At 42.3% G+C, this 21,828-nt stretch overlaps 1 protein-coding gene and 1 long non-coding RNA gene across 3 annotated transcripts in view; one reads left to right on the top strand and one right to left on the bottom strand.

Annotated features, from left to right (window-relative positions):
• Positions 1–9,766: 9,766 nt before the first annotated feature.
• The window catches only part of LOC139077458 (uncharacterized), a 94,450-nt gene continuing 82,388 nt past the window's right edge, over positions 9,767–21,828 (top strand). Inside the window, exons 1-4 of the long non-coding RNA XR_011530007.1 lie at positions 9,767–11,175; positions 11,236–13,979; positions 18,742–18,851; positions 21,144–21,308. This is a non-coding gene — a long non-coding RNA (uncharacterized lncRNA). The remainder of the gene's footprint in view (positions 11,176–11,235; positions 13,980–18,741; positions 18,852–21,143; positions 21,309–21,828) is intronic.
• On the bottom strand, positions 12,357–13,852 carry LOC103545651 (HLA class I histocompatibility antigen, A alpha chain-like). Of its 2 annotated transcripts, none has more exons than XM_070585493.1 (3): positions 13,717–13,852; positions 12,825–13,100; positions 12,357–12,700 (listed from the first exon to the last, which is right to left on the bottom strand). In XM_070585493.1, exons 1-3 carry the CDS (start codon positions 13,799–13,801, stop codon positions 12,357–12,359), a joined length of 705 nt encoding a protein of 234 aa, XP_070441594.1. In that variant the 5' UTR covers positions 13,802–13,852. The 2 variants fall into 2 exon arrangements, with proteins under 2 accessions (XP_070441594.1, XP_070441595.1); XM_070585494.1 differs by having other exon boundaries at positions 12,825–13,013; positions 13,717–13,844.

The following is a 21,828-nucleotide window of genomic DNA, read 5'->3' as shown; positions in this document are numbered from 1 at the left end:
ACTGTTTGGATTACTAAAGCTTTATAATGGAGCTTGAAATCTGGAAGTGTTGCCTCCAGCTTTGTCCTTTTTTCCTCAGGATTGCTTTGGCTACTTGTGGTCTTTTGTGGTTCCATAAGAATTTCTTCTTTCTACCTTATGATGAGCAGGAGAAGTAACAGAGCCCTGGGGAAAAATAGAAAGTATAGTCTTATTTGTCCCATGTGAACATAAGCAAATTCTGATCCTCTTTTTCATAGGTGTTCAATGCATTAGGCATATCAATAGTCGTTACCATGTACCAGCAGCTCTGTAAATCTGGTCTATTAAAGATATCACATTCAGAACAGCTGCTGTAAATCGGGACTAATCATCAATTAAGTTTTCAGTAATCCACTATCATTGGCAATGATCCATCCAGTATTTGCAGGAACCGCAATGGTGACTTGAATGGGTCTGCGATGGGGCCACCACTGCTGCATCCTTTAAGTCTTTGAAGATGACATTAACCTCTTTCATTGTCCTCAAGGTGCAATATTGTTTTAATTTTCTTTCTTGGCCGAAGTTAGGAGGCTGTTTTGGGGGCTTCCAGTTGGCCTTCCTCACTGAAAAGCTCACACTCAAGAAAGAACCAATGTGAAGTTTCTTGCCAGCTCTAAAAATATGGGTCTGGAAACCGGGAAAATGACCAAGTAGGTGTATGGACTCAGAGAACCCACTGAGATTTGGATGGACCTGAGGCAGGACTCAAAGTATTTCCTGTTCCCTATGTGCCTTTCCTCTAACAGGGGTTCATGATGGTGCTTTCGTTCCCCAGGTATCAGTGTCAAATGGGACTATGCACCAAGCAGACCTAAAAAGTATCTAAATATTCTCTTCCCTGTGTATGATGACTAGAGTAAATGACCTTAGGTACTTTTATGGAAGGACTTGGGGAATTACTGCTGTACACAGTTGTCATCATGTTGCAGGGTACTTCCTCAGGGAACCTAGGCTCCCCTTCAATCAATGGGTTCTGGGTCTGAGATTTGGCTCAGGTCTGGAAATTGGGTAAGGGATTGTAACTTTCTATTGGGGGGCAACTAATCTCAGCCTTCAATTCGTTTTCTTTCTTTCTTTCTTTCTTTTTTTTGGTGAGGAAGATTGGCCCTGAGCTAACATCCATTAACAATCTTTCTCTTTTTGCTTGAGGAAGATTGTCCCTGAGGTAACATCTGTGCCGCTCTTCCTCTGTTTTGTATGTGGGACACTGCCACAGCATGGCTTGATGAGCAGTGTGTAGGTGTGCACGTGGGATCCAAACCTGTGAACCCCAGGCTGCCAAGGTGGAGTGCACGAACTTAACCACTACACCACTGGGCTTGCCCCAATTCATTCATTCTTGTTCTATTAATTATAATATTAAGCGACACTCTTGTTGGCTGCCCATCTATCTTGCCCCTAGAAACAACATAGTCTGTTAGGCATTTCCATAAATCCCTTGCAGTCAGGATTTCCTGGCTTCCATTCTGACATTGCTGGCTATTTTGGCAATTTTCCCCTTGTTTCTACCTTGCTGCCATCTGTTCTCTGGCTTTCTGGGATCCTACTATCCCCATTGATGCTAGGAAGCCTAGTTCTGTAATATTATCTCCTAGAGTCAGTCCCAGACTCCAAAACACAGACAGTGAGGTTGATACTCTGCTTACCTGCTCATTCCTCATCGCCTGATATGCAGAGTATCCTTTGGGCCCTTCCAAGGAAAACAATCACCTGGTGGGTTTCCAGTTTTATAGGGTAGATTCATACTAGCATGCCCACTTCTCTGAGCCCTTTGATCTCTTCATCTACAATCTGCCATGGCAGTCCTGTCATCTCTGCTTTATTTAACGTGGGCCATCACTTTTTCTTAGAACAGCTTTATTGAGAGGTAGGTCACATATATAATTCAACCACTTAAAAGAACTTATTTTTAGTATATTCACAGAGTTGTGCAGCCACCACCACAATCCATTTTGGAACATTTTCATCACCCCATAACCATTTATTCCTGAGCACTCAGTCCCTATTTCCCTCCAAGACTCCCCTCATCCCTAGGAACACACTAATCTACTCTCTGCACATGTGAACTTGCTTATTATGGACATTTCATATAAATAGGATCAAACAATCCGTTTGATCTTTTGTTTCTGTTTTCTTTTATGAAGCCGAATGTACTGAAGTTTCATCCATGTGTAGCATGCATCCATACTTCATTCCTTTTTATTGCCAAATAATATCCCACTGCATAGAAAACACTTTTATTGATTTATTTGTCAATTGATGGACATCTGAGTTGTTTCAACTGTTTTAGCTATTATGAATAATGCTGCTGCGAACATCATGTACAAGTTTTTGTGTGGACATATGTTTTCATTTCTCTTGGGTAAATATCTAGGAATGGAATTGCTGAGTCATATAGTTAACACGATGTTTAAACTTTGAGGAACTGGCAGATTGTTTTCCAAAGTTGCAGAACCATTTTGAAACTATATTCCCAATGATCAATAACTCTCAATTCACCTCTTCCTCAGACCCGAGAAACCACCAGGTGTATATGTATCATGGCACCTGAAAAGATGCTCAACATCATTAATCAGTCAGGAAATGAATGTCAAAACCATAATGAAGCACCACTTCACACCCATTAGCATGATATGTATATATACACATACATATATATGCATATGCTGGCATTTGTATATCTTACTTGGAGAAATGTCTATTCTTTTGCCCATTTTAAAATCAAGTTGTTGATCTTTTTGTTGTTGAGTTGTGTTCTTTGTATATTCTGGATGTTAATCAGTTATCAGATACGTGATTGGCAAATATTTCTTCCATTCTGTGGTTGCCTTTTTACTGTTGATAGAGTCCTTTGATACACAGAAGTTTTTAATTTGGATGAACTCTCATTAGCCTATTTTTGCTTTTGTTACCTGTGCCTTTGGTGTCATATCAAAGAAATCATTGCCAAATCCAATGTCATGGAGATTTTCCCATATATTTTATTCTAGGAGTTTTAAAGTTTTAGCTCTTATGTCTAGGTCTTTGGTCCATGTTATATTAATGTTTGTATACGGTGTAAGGTATGCATCCCACTTCATTATTTTGCATGTGGCTCTCTGGTTCTCTGAGCATCATTTGTTGAAAAGACTATTCTTTCCCCCATTGAATGATCTTGGCACCTTTGTTGAAAGTCAGTTGACCATAGACACATGGTTTTGTTTATGGACTCTCACTTCTATTCCATTGATCTACATGTCTATCAATATACCAGTACCACACTGTCTTGATTACCATTGCTTTGAAGGAAGCTTTGAAATGAGAATTGTGAGGCCTCTTTGTTCTCCTTTGATAAGATTGGCTATTGTAGTTCCTTGAATTTCAGTCTGAAGTTAGAATCAGAGTGTCCGTCCCTAGAAGAAGTCAGTTAGGTATTTGATAGGGATGGTGTTGAATCTATAGATCAATTTGGGGAGTATTGCCGCCTTAACAATAGTAAGTCTTCTAATCCATGAAGGTAGCTGTTCTTTAATTTCTTTTACCAATGTTTCGTAGTTTTCAAAGTATAAGTTTTGCACTTCTTTTACTCAATGTATCCCTAATATTTTATTCTTTTAAATGCTTTGATAAATGGAATATTTTCTTAATTTCATTCTTGAATTGTTTATTTTATAGAAATATACTTGACTTTTGCTTATTGACCTCATATCCCACAACCTTGCTGAACTTCTTTATTAGTTCCAATAATTTTTTAGCGGACTCTTCAGGATTTTCTATGTACAAGATCATGTCATCTGTGAATAAAGATGATTTTACTTCTTCCTTTCCACTTTGAATGCATTGAATGCAAATATTTTCTATTTTCCATTTTGATATCTTCTTTGATCCATTGGTTATGTAGAAGTATGTTACTTGATTTCCACATGTTTGTGAGTTTCCCAAATTTCTTTCAGTTATCGGTTGATTTCTAATTTCATGCCACTGTGATAAAGGAATATACTTTGTGTTATTTCTATCCTTTAAATTCACTGAGGTTTGTTTTATGGCCTATCATATGGTTTATCCTGAGGAGTGCTCTGTGTGCATTTGAGAAGAATGTATATTTTGCTGTGATTGGGTGGAGTGTTCCATAAATGTCTGTTAGGATAATACTGTTGCTTTATAGTATTGTTAAAGTCTTCTCTTTCTTTGTTGATCTTCTGCATAGTTGTTCTATCCATTATTGAAAGTTGTAATCTACACAGAAATGGAAATACAATGATGTACAGCTGAAATTTATATAATATTATAAACCAATGTTACTGCAATGGAAAAAAAGAGAGTTGTGTATTAAAGTCTCCAACTATTATTGTTGTATCATTTATTTTTCTTAATTTCCGTCAGTTTTATTTTCATGTATTTGGTGCTCAGTTCTTAGGGGCATATGTGTTTATAATTGTTTTATCTTTCTGATGGATTGGCTCTTTTATCATTACAAAATGTCCCTATTTATCTTACTAGCATTTTTTTTAAAAAGTCTCTTGTCTGATATCAGTGTAGCTACTCCAGTTTTCTTATGATTGCCATTTGCCTGAGATATCTTTCTATCCTTTTAATTTTAATCCATTTGTAACTGAATCTCAAGTGTGTCCACTGTGGACAGCATAGATGTACCTTACTTTCAGTCTAGCAATCTGTGCTTTGATTGACTTGTTTAATCCATTCATATTTAATGTTAATGCTGATACAGTGAATTTATGATGCCATTTTACTTTTATTTTCTATGTCTCTCATGTCTTTTTACCCTCTCTATTCATCTTTTACTGGTTTCTTTTTATTAAGAGGATATTTTCTATTGTAATATTTTAATTATTTAATAATCTTTCACTATATTTTTGAGTAACTTTGTAGTTACTCTAGAGTTTACCATATCCTTATCTTAATTTATCAAAATCCACTTCAGATTTATATTAACTTAATTTCAGTGAGATATACAAATATGTCCTTCTATAGCTCTATTTCTACTTCTTCCTTTTGGGGCTGTTTTATTGTACAAATCACATATAAATAGGTTACAAACATGACACTATATTGTAATAATTATTACTCTGTATAATTTTGGAGAGTTTGTGTTGCTACATCTACATCATAGGTCACTAATCTTTTCTTCTGCAGTATCAGATCTGCCATTAATTCCATCTCACATTCAGTGTATTTTTCCACTTGATATTTTCATCCCTAGAAGTTTGATTTGGGTGTTTATATACTTTCATGTCTCTTATGTAACTTTTGGAACATAAGAAATACATTTACAATAACTTTTAATGTCATTTACTGCTAATGCTAACATCTGTATCAGTTCTAAGTTAGTTTAAATTGATTACTTTTCTCTGCCTTATGGGTTGTATTTTGTTTTCTTTGCATGCCTGGTTATTTTTTATTTGTTGCCAGACATTATGATTTTACCTTATTAGGTGCTAGACCTTTATGCATGTCACAAATATTCTTCAGCTTTTATTTCTGGGACACAAGTTATTTGCAAATTGGTGGATCATTTTGGGTCTTGCTTTTAATATTTGTTTGGCAAAACAGGAAAATGTTTAGCCCAAGGTAAATTATTCCCAACTTCTGAAATAAGACCCTTCTGCAGACTCTACCCAATGCCCAGCAAATTATAAGCTTTTCCAGTCTGGTTGGTGGGAATGAGGTCTATTCCTAGCCCTGTAGAGCTATAGGTACTGTTCCCTGTAGTCTTTCTGGATTAGTCTTCCCCTATCCTTGGATAGTTTCTTTAGGTCCATGCACTGATGAGTTGAAGTCTTGAGGGGAACTCTTTGTAGACTTTCAGTCCTATTTCTGTTCAGCTCTCTTCTCTGCCTGCCTTCCGCCTTCAATTCTGGCTGTCCTGGCATCTCCAGTTCACAACTTTGTCCCGTCAACTCAGTGAGACTGCTGGGCTCTTTTAGGGCTCCTCCTCCCTGCAAGGTCCTGGACACTCTCTCCAGGAAGGAAGGTGGGCAACTGTAGGCCTCACTTCTTTTGTTTCCCTTCTCTTAGGGATCAAATCCTCTGCTGCCTGTTGTCCAAGGTCTGAACATCATTGTTTCATATATTTAACTGAGTTTGCAGTTGTTTAAGACGGGAGAGTAAATCTGGTCTCTTTATCCCATCATGACCCAAAACAAAAGTCCATAAACTGAGTTTTTAATTCAAATTGTTTTAATTTTAATTTTTAAAGATTTATTTAGTTCTTTTTAAAATAAGATAGGTTATATTTAGTTTCCTATGTCCTACAAGTATGTTTAACTTTGTCCTTTTTTTCTGCAGGCATTTTCAATTTTTCATTTTTTTCTTTACATCATATATATTTATATGTTTATATCATATCTTGGTTATGTCATAGTCTATGTCTCATAATTCCAATATTGATATATTATGAGCCTCTTTACACTATCTTGTTTCTACTGCTTCTCAATCATAGTCTTTTTTCCATTTGTACTTACATGTTTCTTGCTATGAGCTGCTTATTTTTCCTTGTGTAATTATTTGTGTAAATTCTTTGGTAACTAGGTTAATTGTAGATTTCTGTAGTTATTTCTGTTTCTTTCTTCCAATTTTTGGGTCGTCATCAATCCAGGATAATTATAAACTAAATTAATGCCATCAAGTTGTTTTGGCCCCAAGTGGTAAAGTAAATTTAAACTATAAATCAGATGAGGTGTAGCTATGATTGCAAATTCTCAGAAACAGATGTTTGCTCCCTTCTTTTGCTGGCTCAAAGGCAAATTTCCTTGGCATACTCTTGTATAGACGATGAAGCAGGTTTTATTTTGTTTCACCCTTACTCTGAGGATATGAACCTTGTTTTCCCACATTTCTGGGGAGGGGATGTATCTTATGCTCCTCACATGAATAAGCTCTGAGCATCATTTCCTGTGTATTACAGCTCGTGAACCCAAGACAACCAAAGCTAAGGTTTTTACAGATTTGGAAAATGCCCCAAGGATAAAAACAACTTTTCTCTCTGAATTATTTGTCCACACTTGTATATTGGTCTAAATCATTATTCTCTTGACTATTCCACTATACTTTTGGATGCTTTTTATATTTTATCTATTATTTTTAGTTGTTTTTAGTTCAAAAGGCAGCCTTAAAACTTAGCCTACCATGTTATGGAAATGGAATCCCCATGATCTATTTATTGATTCCTGATATTTATCTGGCTCCAGTGCAGGTGCTGGAATACAAGTCCACCTAAACTAATGCTACTTAGTGTGGTCTGTGAGCCACTGTTGGCCTGTGAGGTGTTTGTTTTCAGCCCTCAATAAGATACGTATAGAAATTGAAAGTGAGTGTAAGCAAGTAAACCTCTACATTATCTTGGCACAGACTGGTAGTTGTCAAGGTAAAGATAAGTATTTACATCATGCCATTGGATCTGCTAAAACAGTTTAATTATTAGCTCTTCATGGATCGGAGATTGAACAGTACAGTGTCTAAACTAGAATGGTTTTTAGAATTTTGGGGTCCATAAATACTGATAAATGTTATAGCTACTCTCCCAAGAAATATGTGCATATACTAAGAAAAATAAAAGTTAATATAAAATGTCAGTGTATATATATGGATCCTCTGAAGTCTTATAGATTTTAGTTCTTTAGTCCTAGCAAGAGACAAAGGCAGGGAGAAGACATTTTGAATAATCACTCCATCATCTCACAATGCCACTCCACTTATATGTGAGAATAGACTAGACAAAAGCTGGACCCCATAAGACCATCAAGGGAATAAGTTGAAAGATGTTATTAGTCACTCATTCATCCAACCAAACCGGAGTGCCTACAATGTACCAGGTCAAGTTCTGGTCTCAGATCACTGCTCCAAAAATTGAAATTTGTCATTCTTTTTCCATCCCTCACACCAAGCCCCACCCCTAGAACCTCTATCCTCTTCCCACGTTAGGAGAATTCCACATTGAAAGAGTCTTGGTGGGAGGCAGAAACTATCACTATCCATAAAAGAGGGACACCCATTCTTGCAGTTGGACATGGCATGAGGTTTCACCAGTCAGATGACCACACGTTGGACTCTGACTCAGGACGTGGTGACTCAGAAAAGCTGGGACCGTGCAGAATGCATTTGGCCAAGGTGGTGAGTGGGAGCAGTATCATCCAGTTGCCAGGAGCAGCAGAGACAGCAGTCCTAGCCGCAGGATCATCTCCAGCATCAGGAGAGTCAATGGTAGGAACAGTGGCATCTGTGCCCAGCAGCAGTGGCAGCGATTCCTATATGGGACCAGAGACCCCAATACTTTCTCTATTTATCTATCTATATACATTTATGTTTCAATTAGAACAGTTTAGAATCCATTGTTCACACCAAGAAGCGAGTGAGAAATTCATATAGGGAATAGTTTCAGAGAGAAAGGATGCAGAGATTTTTTTCCCAGCTTTATTGAGGTATAATTGACATATAACAAGGTATACGTTAAAGGTGTACAACCTGTTGATTTGATACACTTATATATTACAAAATGATCATCACCACGGAGTTAGCTAACACCTGCATCACGTCACAAGATTACCATTTCTGTTGTGTGGTGAGAACATTTAAGAACTCTCTTAGCAACTCAGAGATTTTCTTTTGCTGAGCTGATAACCACTTCCAAAATCTTCCACCTGGCGATACCCCGTGGTATAGAAAATAACATATATCTCCCAGCATATATCTTGCCCCTTTCTTCGTAGCAAGAAAACATTTAAATGTGGATTTAAGACCCCTCCCTGAACACTCTCTGGTCATGGGCTCAGTGGTTCCTAATCTGGCTGAGCACCAGGATTGCTTGTGGGCTTGTTACAAAATACTCAGCCCTCTCCCCAGACCCACTATCCCAGAATATTGGGCAAGGAGCCCAAGAATCACTTATTTTGCTAGCCCTACATCTGAGATTGATGCACAGCCATGGGGGAATCCTGGTCTACATTCTTGCTAATAATGTGTGATCTAAAGACCAGTAGCATCACTACCAAATAGGTTATAAATGCAGAATCTCATGCTCTACTCCAGACTGTCTAGATCTTAAGAAGATGTCCAGAGATTCCTGTGCACAGGAAAGTTTAGGACTCCCTGGTCTCCATGCCTTCTAGATGTGGTGTCAGAACTATGCAGTCTACTCTGCGTGTGCACTCTGATGAGATCATGTAGCACTGGGGGTTCCCGAGTTCGGTCCTTGTTCCTTTCTTTTCTATAGTCATCACTCCCTTGGTGACTTCATCAGTTCTCAAGGCTTTAGATATCATTTATATGGTGTCACCTCCCAAATCTATTTTTGCTAACCAAGACATTTCACATAACTCCAGAGTCATATCCAACTGCTAACTGCACCTGTACTTCTAATAAACAACTCAAATTCAGCATTTCCTAAATCGGATGACTATGATGCCACTTCCACAAATGTGTTTCTTCTATCGTCCTCTCCAATTCCACTGAGGACACTCTGTATTTCTACTTACACAGTCTGAAATTTTGGGTGTCCTCCTTGATCCTCTTTCTCATAACCCAGATTTAATCCATTAGGAGATGCTGTAAAGCCCATCTTCAGAATGTATCCAGAATCCAAACACTTCCTATTATTTTCCCTGCTTACACCCCAGACAAAGCAGCTAGCATCTCTAGCCTGGGACACAGCACTAGTCTCCTACAGTTTTCTCTAGTGGCTGCTCTCCCTTCACCTCTTGATTCTGCACAGCACCACACTGATGCTTCTCAAGAAGTCACACTACATCGATCTTCTGTTTAAAACCCTCTTGTAACTCCATATCTTATTCAGAGAAAAGTCAAAGCCTCTCAATATCCTCAAGGTCTACATGACCTGGGTGTAATTCGGACCTCATCTCAATTACTCTCTGCTCCAGCCTCGCCCACCTCCTCGCTCTTCCCAGAACACAGAGACACACTCCTGCCCTAGCGCATTTGCATTGGAGGTTCCCCTGCCTGCAAAGAACTTCCTCCAGACATCCTCATGGACAAATTATGTCCTTGAAGTTTTTCCTCAAGGTCACCTTCCCAGTGAGGCCCACACTGACCACCCTAGGAAAACAGCCATCTTCCCTGTCCCCACACACTTATACTCTGGATCACCTTCCTCAAAGCACTTAAAACTTCTAACATAAACACTTCCCTTATTTACTATTCCTATAACATACAGGCAGCCCCTCACCACTGGAACACATGCTCTCCAAGGCCAGCAATTTTTGCCTACTTTTAATTCAGTGAGGTTTCCTAGATGCAATAATAATTTGTCATGTATCTGGCAAATCAGTTGAATGAATGATCAGTGTAGAGCACCTCGCTATTCTAGAGACGGTATCTATCTTATCTCAGGTCACACGCTGTTTTGTGGCAGCTACAGCACAACGTCCACTCACACTGACATCAATGCCACCTATGCTTTTCTGACAAGTGCTGCTCTCCCCTCCCTCCCTCCCACAGCCGCCCTCCTGCACACTCACACACAATTATATTTCTCTCTTCAGAAAAGACAATTCTAAGTTTATGAGTCCTATTTTCCAACCAATTGTGAATCTAAAGTAGACTCAACTTCCTAAATCCATGAGTTTGGATTGGGGCCAGCACCAGGATGACTAGAGCTAAGGGTAGAGAGATGGGGCAGGCTTCAGAGAAGACAGTTATACAAGAGGAATGTATCTAAGATGAGAACCTATCGGATCCCTAGATGGGAAGAACAATGAGAAACAGCCCTAGAAGGAGGGAAAGAGCTGGATGAGTCCGAAAATTCATCTCTCGATACCACAGAGTCTCCTTTGTGCAGGGGCCACCCTAGCCCTTGTGGGGACAATGACAGGCAAAATGACTCCTGCTGCTGTCAGACACAGGGGACACCCAGAAAAAAATGAGATCAGAACTCTAAACATGAAAAACTAGACATAATAAAAAAAAAATCCCCAAAGAAACAAAATACAAACACACAAAATGTAGGGGCTGAGGGCTGGACCCTGGCCAGAGCCTAGGCTGACCCAACCAGACAGAGCTCTCACTGACCATGGTCCTGAAGACAATGTCCAGGTGATATCCTCATCCCTGTGATCACAGGTCCTGGTGGGACAAGGTTCTACTGAACAGACCAGAACAAAGGAGCAGCAAAGATGACCCAGCCAAAGAATGACATTTGATATTGTCAATATCAATTTGATATTCAATATTGATAATATCAAATTTGATATTGTCATATCAAAGCCTGTGATGCACTGAGCACTGACTGGGCACAGGCCCTGTCCATGCTGGGCTCCTCACAGCCTTCTCCTGTCCACACCTGCAACAGATTCAGCACAGCAAACAAATTCTGGAATGTTCTCCGTGCGTCCGTTTATTTCCTCTCTCCATCTTTAGGAATCTTCTCCTTTAATTAAACATAAATCCCTTATGACAAGAATTAGAAAAAACAAATTCATATCAAGATTCCTATTTTCAGTAAGGAAGCAAATCATTACTACTCAGTGCAACAGGAAGTTAAGACAGGGATGGGGATGGTCCAGCCCCACCTCTGCTGGAACAAGAAAGTCATCAGGGAAAGAAGAAGGTCACTGTGGGGAGGAGGTCGTGGGGGGGATGGGGTGGGCGAGTCTCCCCACCTCCTCTCATTATGCTAAATGGAACACAGACAGGTTCAGATGCCAGTTACTGAGAGCGAAGTCAGGGGATGTGAAGTCCCAAAGTGGGAGTGTGAACAAATCTTGCATCAGTGGTCCCCACAAGGTAGCTGTCTCACACCATGAAAGAAAATAATCATGAATAAATTCACGTCAGTCACATTAAGTGTTGATATTCTCAACAGCCCACTGCATGTTCAAAATGTCCCAATCAAAGAATCCTCATAACCCAGTCGTGTCCCCTCTCTCCAATGCCACTCCCACTTCACACCAGCTGGAGTCTCACCTTAGGATCCATGAGAGACACATCAGAGCACTGGGCACTGTCACTGCCTGGGGTAGAGCAAAAGCAAGACCTGGCCAGAGCCCAAAGGAGATGAGACTAAAGGAGGAACTACGGGGTGAGTGAGCTCCCCCACAGGCTCCAGTCTACACTATCCGGAGTGTTTCAAGGATCAACCTCCCAATTCAAACTTACTTGCAGCCTGCAAGTAATCCCCTCTTTTTTCACCTGTGGGAAGAAAACAGAGAGAGAAGGCTGGGCCATGAGATGCTAGAAGAACCCCTTAGTCCTGGACCACAGAGAAGTTTCCAGAACCGTGACTGACCAGGACAGGATCGGGAAAGACGAAGAAAGGAGATATGTGGGGACTGGACCAACTGCCCTCCTGGAGGTCTGTTCTCAGCCGTGACCTTCCCCTCTGACCTTTAACTGCTGGGAATCAGGTCCTCAGCACCAGAATTATCAAGGTGAAAAAAAATCTCTTTCATTTTCACAAGCGCTTTAATAAGAGTGTTAACAATCAGCTCCAGAGTGGTGAGCACACGTGTGTGGATGGGACTTCCCATTAATGAGGCAGGGCAAACTTCTACCTGGGCTCTGAAACCCCCAAATGGGACAAGAAAGCTCAAACCCCCACTCCATTCCCTACCTGAGCGCTTCTTCCTCCACATCACAGCTCCAGCCACCAGAGCGCCAGTGGCCACAGTTCCAAGGAGAACCAGGCCGACAATGAGGCCCATGGTGGCGATGGTGGACTCAGTAGGCAGCTCTGGAGATGGAAGGGAACGTAAGGGGCTCTGACCTCAGGCTTGAGTCCTGACCCTGCTGAAGGTCTCCAGAAGGGCTCCTGATTTCCCTGAGAAGAGGCTCTGAGCCCACAGCTACCTCCTTACCCCATCTCTGGGTGACGGGCTCAGGCAGCCCCTCGTGCTGCACATGGCACGTGTATCTCTGCTCCTCTCCAGAAGGCACCACCATAGCTGCCCACTTCTGGAAGGTCCCGTCCCCTGCAGGCCTGGTCTCCACAAGCTCCATGTCCTGGGTCAGGTCCTCCCTGTCACACTGCCAGGACAGGGTGATCTCTGCAGGGTAGAAGCCCAGGGCCCAGCACCTCAGGGTGACCTCATAAACAGATATGGGGTGGTGGGTCACATGTGTCTTTGGGGCGTCTGAGGAGGAAGAATCATAAAATTCATTCACACTTTCAGTTACCTCCATGGGCCACTAAAGCAGCACTCACGTGACCATCCTGAGAATGGACAGGACAATTAGTTTGGAAGGAGGAAGCACATAAGCCAGACACCAGCCTGGACTTGGGGATCTGGAATAATCTTCTTTTTGGAAAGTTCTAGAATCAGGGTGAGAGTCCACGGTAAGACGCCAGGTCTCAAAGGAGGAGAACACAGACTTCTGGTCCTGACCTGGGTGGAGGGTTAACGACTCAGAAAAGCTGGAGTCAGGCCTGCAAAGATGTTCTCAGGCCGAGAACAAAACCCTGAGAAATCACGGTTCATAAGATCTCGCTGACAGGGTCAAAGGGGACCAATGATGAGCAATTTCAGGCATGGTCTCACCTTCGACCCCTGAAGAAATTGGATTCCCTAAGTGTCCTTTAGAGAACAACGGCAGGCCCTCTGTGCAAGTCACTATCACAAAATATGAAAACCTGGGGGGATTCCTCCCCCTCCTGAGAACAGTATTCTGACAGTGATCCCATTTTGCTTCTCTCTTTGTCGGACGCCCCCAACCCGAGAGGAGATCGGGAGGCCCCGTGTCCCCTCGTACCCGCGCGCTGCAGCGTCTCCTTCCCGTTCTCCAGGTGTCTGAGGAGCCACTCCACGCACGTGCCCTCCAGGTAGTTCCTGTGCATACTCCGCCGCACCGGCCGCCTCCCACTTGCGCCGGGAGATCTGAGCCGCCGTGTCCGCCGCGGTCCAGGAGCGCAGGTCCTCGTTCAGGGCGAGGTAATCGGCGCCGTCGTAAGCGTACTTAAAGTACCCGCGGAGGAGGCACAGATCTGGCCCCACGTAGCAGCCACACACAACCTGGTAGGTGTGAGACCCTGACCCCGCCCCGAGGTCAGCCCCGCCTGCTCGGCCCCGCCCCCGCCCCCCCGCAGAGATTAAACCTAAACTGAAAACGAAACCGCGGAAAGTCCCTGCCGGCTCTTCCCGGGTCAGGGGTCGGGCGGGTCCCGCAGCCTCGGGGTGAATCTCGGATCCGGAGACTCGGGGAGACTCCGGCCCGTCCGTGGGGATGGGAGGTCGCGACCTGGGCCCGGGCCCGCGTCGCTCACCGGCCTCGCTCTGGTTCTAGTCGACACATGCGGCATTCAGTTTCTTTAGTAAACTCTGTGCAGTGCCCTTGACGGTCCGCGTCTCCGGTTCTCAATACCCCCGCCCCTCCTGCTCCACCCACGGCGCCCGCGGCTCCATCCTCGGACTCGCGGCGTCGCTGTCGAACCGCACGAACTGCGTGTCGTCCACGTAGCCGACAGCGATGAAGCGGGGCTCCCCGCGGCCGGGCCGGGACACAGCGGTGTAGAAATATCTCAGGGAGTGGAAGCCTGGGGGCGGGGAGGGGCTGAGACCCCGGACCCGGCCCAACCCTCTTTCTTGTGCGGGTCCCCGAGGGTGATGAGGCCGGGAGGGGGAAGGGGCTCGGGAGACGGAAAAGGGGCGGCAGGTCCGAGAAGGTTGGGGACTTGGGGTGAAAAGATGAGGGGACTGGAGAAGGGAGGAGTCAGGACCGGTCAGGCCGACGTAGAGGGTCTGGGCTGCGTCCGCGGAGACGCGCCTTCCCTGTGATGAGGATTTTAGGCTGGTTACTTTTAAAACTGCAGATGAGAAGCAGGCTCTGAGGACTGGAATTTTGCTTGCCCTTTTGAGAGACATTTGCATTTGTGAAGGAAGGGGGGATGACCTTGTAGGGACCTGAAATTGGCCACCCCAGGATATGTCTCTTTGGCATCAGGATTGTTTTGGGCTGATTGCTTTCGATAAACTGGGACAGGGAAGGAGGCTCTGGGGAATGGAACTTGCCGCTGTTGGGACACATTTACATTTGTAAGGTAAATCTCTGTCTGTAAAAGGTGCCTCCCTCTCTGTACCAGGAAGAAGAAGAGATATGACCTTATCTCTAGAAACTCTTAATGGGGAAGGCAAGAACTTAAGTTGGTTCCTGTCTGGCAATCTCATGTAACTGATTTAGGGTGGTGGCTTCTGACCTTTGCTTAATCCAATTTGATTCTTGTCTAAAAGTCATGGGATCACCCAACGACCAGACCCCACCTGCACTGATAACCATTTTAACTTTTTTTCATGTTCTTTCCTTTGTCTTGTAAAGAAATGACTCACATACCCATGCCTTATAAAATTAGCCCTAACCCTCAACTTGGGGCAGCAGCAGGAGCTCTGACTGCCCGTGGGTCCTGTCCCCACGCACCAGCTCTGCCTGCCCATGGGTCCTGTCCCCATGCCAGCGGGGGCAGCAGCAGCAGCGGCAGCAGAAGCTTTGACTGCCCATGGGTCCTGTCCCCATGCTATTCTATTCTCTAAATAAGAGAGCTACTGCCAGATCTTAAGAGTCTAAGAAATCTTTCTTTCGACTCCTCGGCTCACCGACCCCGCATCACCTGGGTGCCTGTGCCACCGCCGCGCGGTCCCCTCGCTCCGCCCCCCGCAGAGGCCGTTGGCTCTTTGTCACACTGTCTCCCTGAGTCCTGGCCCAGGGGCGGTTTGAATCAGCGATTGTCAAGCATTTTGGTTTCAGGATATCCATACAGTCTTCAAATTAGGGAGGGCCCCGAGGGTAATTTGTTTATGTTGGTTGTATCTTTCAGTATTTGCCACACTAGGAATAAAAAATTTTTAAATATTTTAATTGATTTACTTAGAATAATATTCATAATCTATAGTTTTTATGAAAAATATTCCCCAAAATAAACAAGGCAGCACAAGAGTGGGTCTTTTTACATCTTACATTTTTGCAAGTCTCTTTCTCGTCTGTCTCATGAGAAGACCACTGGATTTTCATATTTGCTCTGCAGTTAATCTGCTATTTTGGTTGAAGTATATGAAAAAAATACAGCCCCACACAAATATGTAGTGGTATTTTTAATAACCTTTTCAGATAATTGTGGATGTTCAACTGTGATACTAATATAAAATTACACAAGTGGTAGTTTCTCAATGGTTATTTGCAAGGTGAAACCTGAGACAATATCATTGAATATTTCCTATTTTGTTACATTAAAATCCACAGACCTATTTTGCATGATGAATGCCTCTTGTACTAATGTATAATTTTTAAAGTAATACATTGTTTCCTAAGTTATATAGATCTTCCCTTGTTGATGCGTTTTACTACAACCTATCAAAATATCACATTTATTAATATTACCACAGATCTCAACAGGAAAGTCTGTCAGTACTGGGAAGCTGTCAAGCTTACACGGTGGGACAGAAGTTTTTCAAAAGTTCCTCTAGTTTTCTCTTAGAGCTTCCATTTTATCAAGGCAATAAGTATTGCCAGTTGTTGCCTGTCAGGTTTTTTTCTTGAAGGAAGAAGCTCCTGTTCATTTTCTAAGTGTACGCCAATTAACTAAGTCTAGATAATCATAGTTCCTGTCGTTCATTCTTTCAAGTAGAAATGATATTCCATAAAAAAGCCTGGCTCAGCTCGCGCAAATTATTTTCCTTGGGACATAGCACTTGGAAATGTAGCAGAAGGGCCTATGTGTACTTTGCACGTCATCAGGTAAGATATTTTTAAAACATGGATTTAAGAATAATTATTAGGTCAAGACAGTAATTTTTAGTGCTTCAACCAGGACGTTTTAAAGTAAGTGGTTTTTGTTTTCATTTTGTTTTTCTGCAAGTAAGTGGATAACTACTATTGCAGGTGGGTACCACAACCTCCATTCTTACTCAGTTTTACCTCAGTGCAAATGCCAACATAGTGAAAAGGCAAATTATGTCAAGTAATGCTATGAAAGAGTTTTGACCTCATGGCTCCCATGGAAGGGTCTCAGGGACTTCAAGGGTTCCACAGACCACACTTTGAGAACTGCTGTTCTGAATGAACCAGGGAGAGTCTCCCAACTGGTTCCACCTTTGCCTCCTCTGATTTCCCAGAATCCCTCTCACTGAGTTTGGACTCCTTGCCTCCCCAAACTTAGCTTGGAGCATTGCCCCTAGTCTCCCCTGAACTCACTCGCTGGAAATTTGATGACAGAGAGGGTCCTCAGTCGGGGAAGGCAGGTGCAGGGAGAGGTGTTTCCCTTTGGAACTCAGAGTTTATGTGTGAAAGCACCAGACCACTGACAACCTTTTTTGGTTTTGTTACATACCAGCTTAATATGTATTCACATCTCAGATAGAAATTTGAAGTATCTCTAAAGACAATATTGGCCCTTTCATTTTACATGAGTCTCATGCGTCTGGCTTGAGACCCACAATGTATGAAGAGCAGTATGTCCAACAGAATGTCCTGCGATGAAGGAATTGTTCTTTGTCTGTACTGTCCAATGTGGAAGCCAGTAGCTACATGTGGCTATTGAGCACTTGAAATGTGGCTACTGTGCTGAGCAGTTGAATTTTTAATTTTATTTGCTTTAAACTTAAATAACCATCTGTGGTGAGTAGCTACCAAAGTGGACAGCGCATATCTAGGGTGTTCTTAGTTTTCAGTCTCCTCCCCTAAAACGATACTGTGTGATTCACAGTTTGATGTATATTAAAATTATCTTCATGTGGGGGTCATGGCTTTGTCCATGTGGGTCTTAGACATATCCTTAAAATACAGCATGCCCAAGAAGTTGAATTAACATGTATTTTAACAACTAGAGTGTACAGACATTAACCCAAACATGATTTGTTACCTTAAGGCCATAAGTGTTCAAAAATGCCCATCACTGGAGCTAATCCTTATGTATGTTATACTGGGGCTTTGGCGTTGTTTTCATTAACCTGGTCAACATAAGTAGGGACATAGTCTTCTGTGTAGCCTAAGAGGAAGCATTTATTGAACACAATATATATCAATTACCTTGTAGGCCCTGTGGATCCACTTGTAAAATTATAGAGCAGAAGATATAAACCTTAGAATGCCACCACCTTAGAATTCTCTACCTATTGCTCCTTCCCACACTTTCAGCCGAAATTCAAGCAATTCTATTTCCCTTCACCCTGGTACCCCTCTCCTAGATGAAAATATACGTGAAAGTTTTATAGCTGTGGAGTGAAGAATTCTCTAAGCATGACCCAAAGATGAAAAACCATAAAGAAAACATAAAACTTCTCTATGTCAACCACACACTCACAAAGATAAATACACATGCCAGTAATCAAACTCAGAGACACACAAAAAATTGTGACAGACAAAAGGATAAAAACATGGCCAATGTTCTTCAACCAGAGACCACCAGGAGCACTCCTGTGGGCAAACAAGTTGGGTTTATTACTTGTTGCTGCGAGGGAGAATGCACACCACAGGGACCACAGGCCATCTTAGTCTGAAGGTGTAAGAACATATACGGGATTTGGGCTTTGGTTGGGTGATTTGGGGAGGGTCTATAGAAGCAGGGGCTCACTCTAGATCTGGGTGTTGTCAGGAAGTGGGGGCAATTCTATGATTGGGCATCTCAATAAATCTTATCTGAGACGTGGCTGACTAGAGCAAGAACAAAGCTGTAATTGGAGCTCATATGAGCCAGCAGAGGGATATGTTTGGTATTTTGTGAGTTTCACAGTGCCTTGTTTTGCTTAGGTGATGTAGTGATCTTGTTTTCTCTCACTTTTTCACATTGAGAGTGTCCTTGTCTGGTGTTGATGTTCTTTGAGATGACTTATGTCCAACAGGAGAATAACATGCCAAGTGGTGAGCACCAGGCCCGCTTTTGACCACACTGAGGCCTCGCTGTAGTGTTTAAGACCAGTTCCCAATATTGGGGCTGCTTTCTCTTCTTTCTAAATTCAATATTTTAAAATAACGACAACTCGATCAAAAAATAAAGAATATTATAAAACAATTTGGAAAAGCAGAAATGACAATGTCAAATAAATATATTAGTAATAAATGTAAACAAAAATGAGAATGTGGAATAAAAATGGGAATTAAAACCAAAGTCTATCAGCTTGGCAAAGATGAAGGTAAGTCATGAGAGTATCAACCAGAGGGAAGGGAAATATATGTCATAAAGATTAATAGACTGGAAAACACACAAAATCTTTAGAGGGAGCTTTTGAAAAATATCTCAACAATTTAAATGTGCTTACATTTTTTTTAATTTTTATTTTTTGTGAGGAAGATTTTTGCTGAGCTAACATCTGTGCCGATCTTCCCCTATTTTATGTATGATGCCGCCACAGCATGGCTTGACGAGTGGTGCCAGGTCCATGCCTGGGATCTGGGCCTGCAAACCCCAGGTCCCTGAAGTGGAGCACACAAACTTAACCACTATGCCACTGGGCTGCCCCCTAAATGTGCGTATATTTTGACACAGAAAATTCTCTTTTAGGAATTTATCCTAAGAAGATAATCACACGGGTCTAAGTCATACTCCCACTAAATAGTTCAGATGGAAAAGTCATGGCAAGCTGAAGAAAAGACCTACGAGAAAATCAGTCTATCAATCAAGGGATTCCAACATGTTAATAAAATCACTTTCAGAAATAATGGAGGCTAGGAAATGATAAAAAATTTCAAGAAAATTTCTTGGAGTTTAGAGACAAAAATTTACATTTTGAATGGCTTAAGTTCTTACTACAGTAGACGAAAACAGACTCACACCATGACAATCACAGTGAAGTTTCAGAAAGATGGTGGAACAGAAGAGACCTTGAAATCTTGAAGAGGCAACAAACACAAGCCTGGAGGCTAGAAGACATTGCAGCAATGCCTTCCAAATTCCGAGGAAAAAATATTCCAACACGGAGTTCTATATCCAGTCAAAGATGTGGGTAAGGGCTAAGGCAGCCTAAAGACATTTTAGATGTTTAGAGTTTCAATGTTTTATTTTCCATGTTCCTTTCCTCAGGATATTACTGGGCAAAGTGGGGAACAAGGATGGACAAAACCAAAAATGGGGAAAAATGGGATCTAGGCAACAGGGGAGCCAGAACAAGAGAGAGTCAAAGGTTCCCAGGATGAAGTGAAGGAGATCGAAGATGTCAGCCCTGCCTCAGGTGTGCAGGAAACCAAGACCTGATGTGGGGCAGGACTGAGGGCTGTGGGACAGGTGTCTGTGAAGAGTTGAAGCTGGTAGCATACCAGATTTGCTCAAATATGTTCATGAACACTTAGATCCTGGGAGAGTAGTGGAATCATTTAAACCAAACAAATGAAGAAACAAGGTATTTACTAACTCCAGGGCACATAAAAAGTTGATTCAAGAAAGGAAAAAAGTAATCACAGTCTACTAAAAGCTCAGTTGTGACTAAGGTTTACATGGTCATAATAAAGCAGATGTGGCACACTGAGCTCATCAAAATTGTAAAGTAATTACGTTGGGAGGATGGGGTTGTGTGAAAGAAGAGCCAATTCACTAAAGATGATGCATAAAACTGAAAAACAAAAGAAAGAGTATTATAAGTATTCTATTTAGAGGCAGAGAAGTAGCAATTAGAGAAGCGGCTAAAACAACTAAAACCAGTTGTCTAAGAGCCTCGGGAAATGTGGCCGAGGGGGCGGGGAACATCTGTCTTCCTAACAAGCCTTGTAGAGGTATTGGACCTTTTAAACTATATGCAAATGCATATTTGCTAAAAATAAAAAGACAACATGGTAGGTGAAAGAATGGACTTAAGAATTGTCATATAAGGAGTGTCATAGAAATGGAGCAATAGGGGTCGACCCCATGGCTGAGTGGTTAAGTTCGTGCACTCTGCTTTGGTGGCCAAGGGTTTCACTGGCTGGGATGGATGTAGCATGGCTCATCAAGCCGTGCTGAGGCGGTGTCCCACATAGCAAAACCAGAAGGACCTACAGCTAGAATATACAACTATGTACTGGAGGGCTTTGGGGAAAAGGAAAAAAAAAGAGGGAACATTGGCAACAGATGTTAATTCAGGGCCAATCTTTGAAAAAAAAAAAAGAAAAGAAAAGAAATGGAGCAATAGTTGGAAGGAGACATGGGATTGAGTGGTAGAATTTTTATGAAAGGATTTTGTTTTGATTTATTTAGTTTCTTTCTTTCTTTTCTTTTAAAATAGGAGCTATTACAGCCTGTCTGTATGCAGGAATGAAGGAACCAGTAGAGAGCAGGAAGTTGATGATGCAGGGGAGGGCGGGGAACTGATCCTGTGCCCCAGCTGAGAGGTGTCCTTAGACAGAAGCAGGACCATCCATCATCACTGCTGTGAAGGCAGAGGATACAGGTACAGATGTGGGGTGTGGGAGATGATGGTGCAGTTCTTACCTAGTCTTCTTTTCTCTGAGTGAAAAAAGAAATAAACTCATTGCCTGAGAGTGGGGAGTGGAGGGGAGGGGGGGATTGAGGAGGGAGGAGAAGTGAGAAATGGTCCCCTCAGGGGGTTTGAGAGTGAACTGCCTCTGGAGATGGCATCTGGAGAGAGCAGGGCTGGGGCCCACTGAGCTCTGTGCTTATCAACTTAGAGAGTTCCAGCCCTGGGGCAGCAGCAGGAGGATACATAATAGGCTAGGAGACACTGCAACAAAATATCTCCAAGTGTGAGGATTACAGTTATTTTTACTTTGTCATGTATAACTTTTAACATTTTATAATCTTTCTATAGTGAATATACATTATATCATATATAATACATTGTACGTATACATCATAATCAGAATATAAAAGCTTTGTTTAAATTTTAAAAGGGAACAGATAGGTAGGACAGTCTAGAGCTCGGGGCTCAGAGCTGGAAGTGCTGGGTCCCC

The sequence above is a fragment of the Equus przewalskii genome, chromosome 19 (assembly GCF_037783145.1).
Source record: "Equus przewalskii isolate Varuska chromosome 19, EquPr2, whole genome shotgun sequence".
Lineage (NCBI taxonomy): Eukaryota > Metazoa > Chordata > Mammalia > Perissodactyla > Equidae > Equus > Equus przewalskii.
Note: the sequence above shows the minus strand (reverse complement) of the source record. Positions and strands in the feature narration are given on the sequence as shown.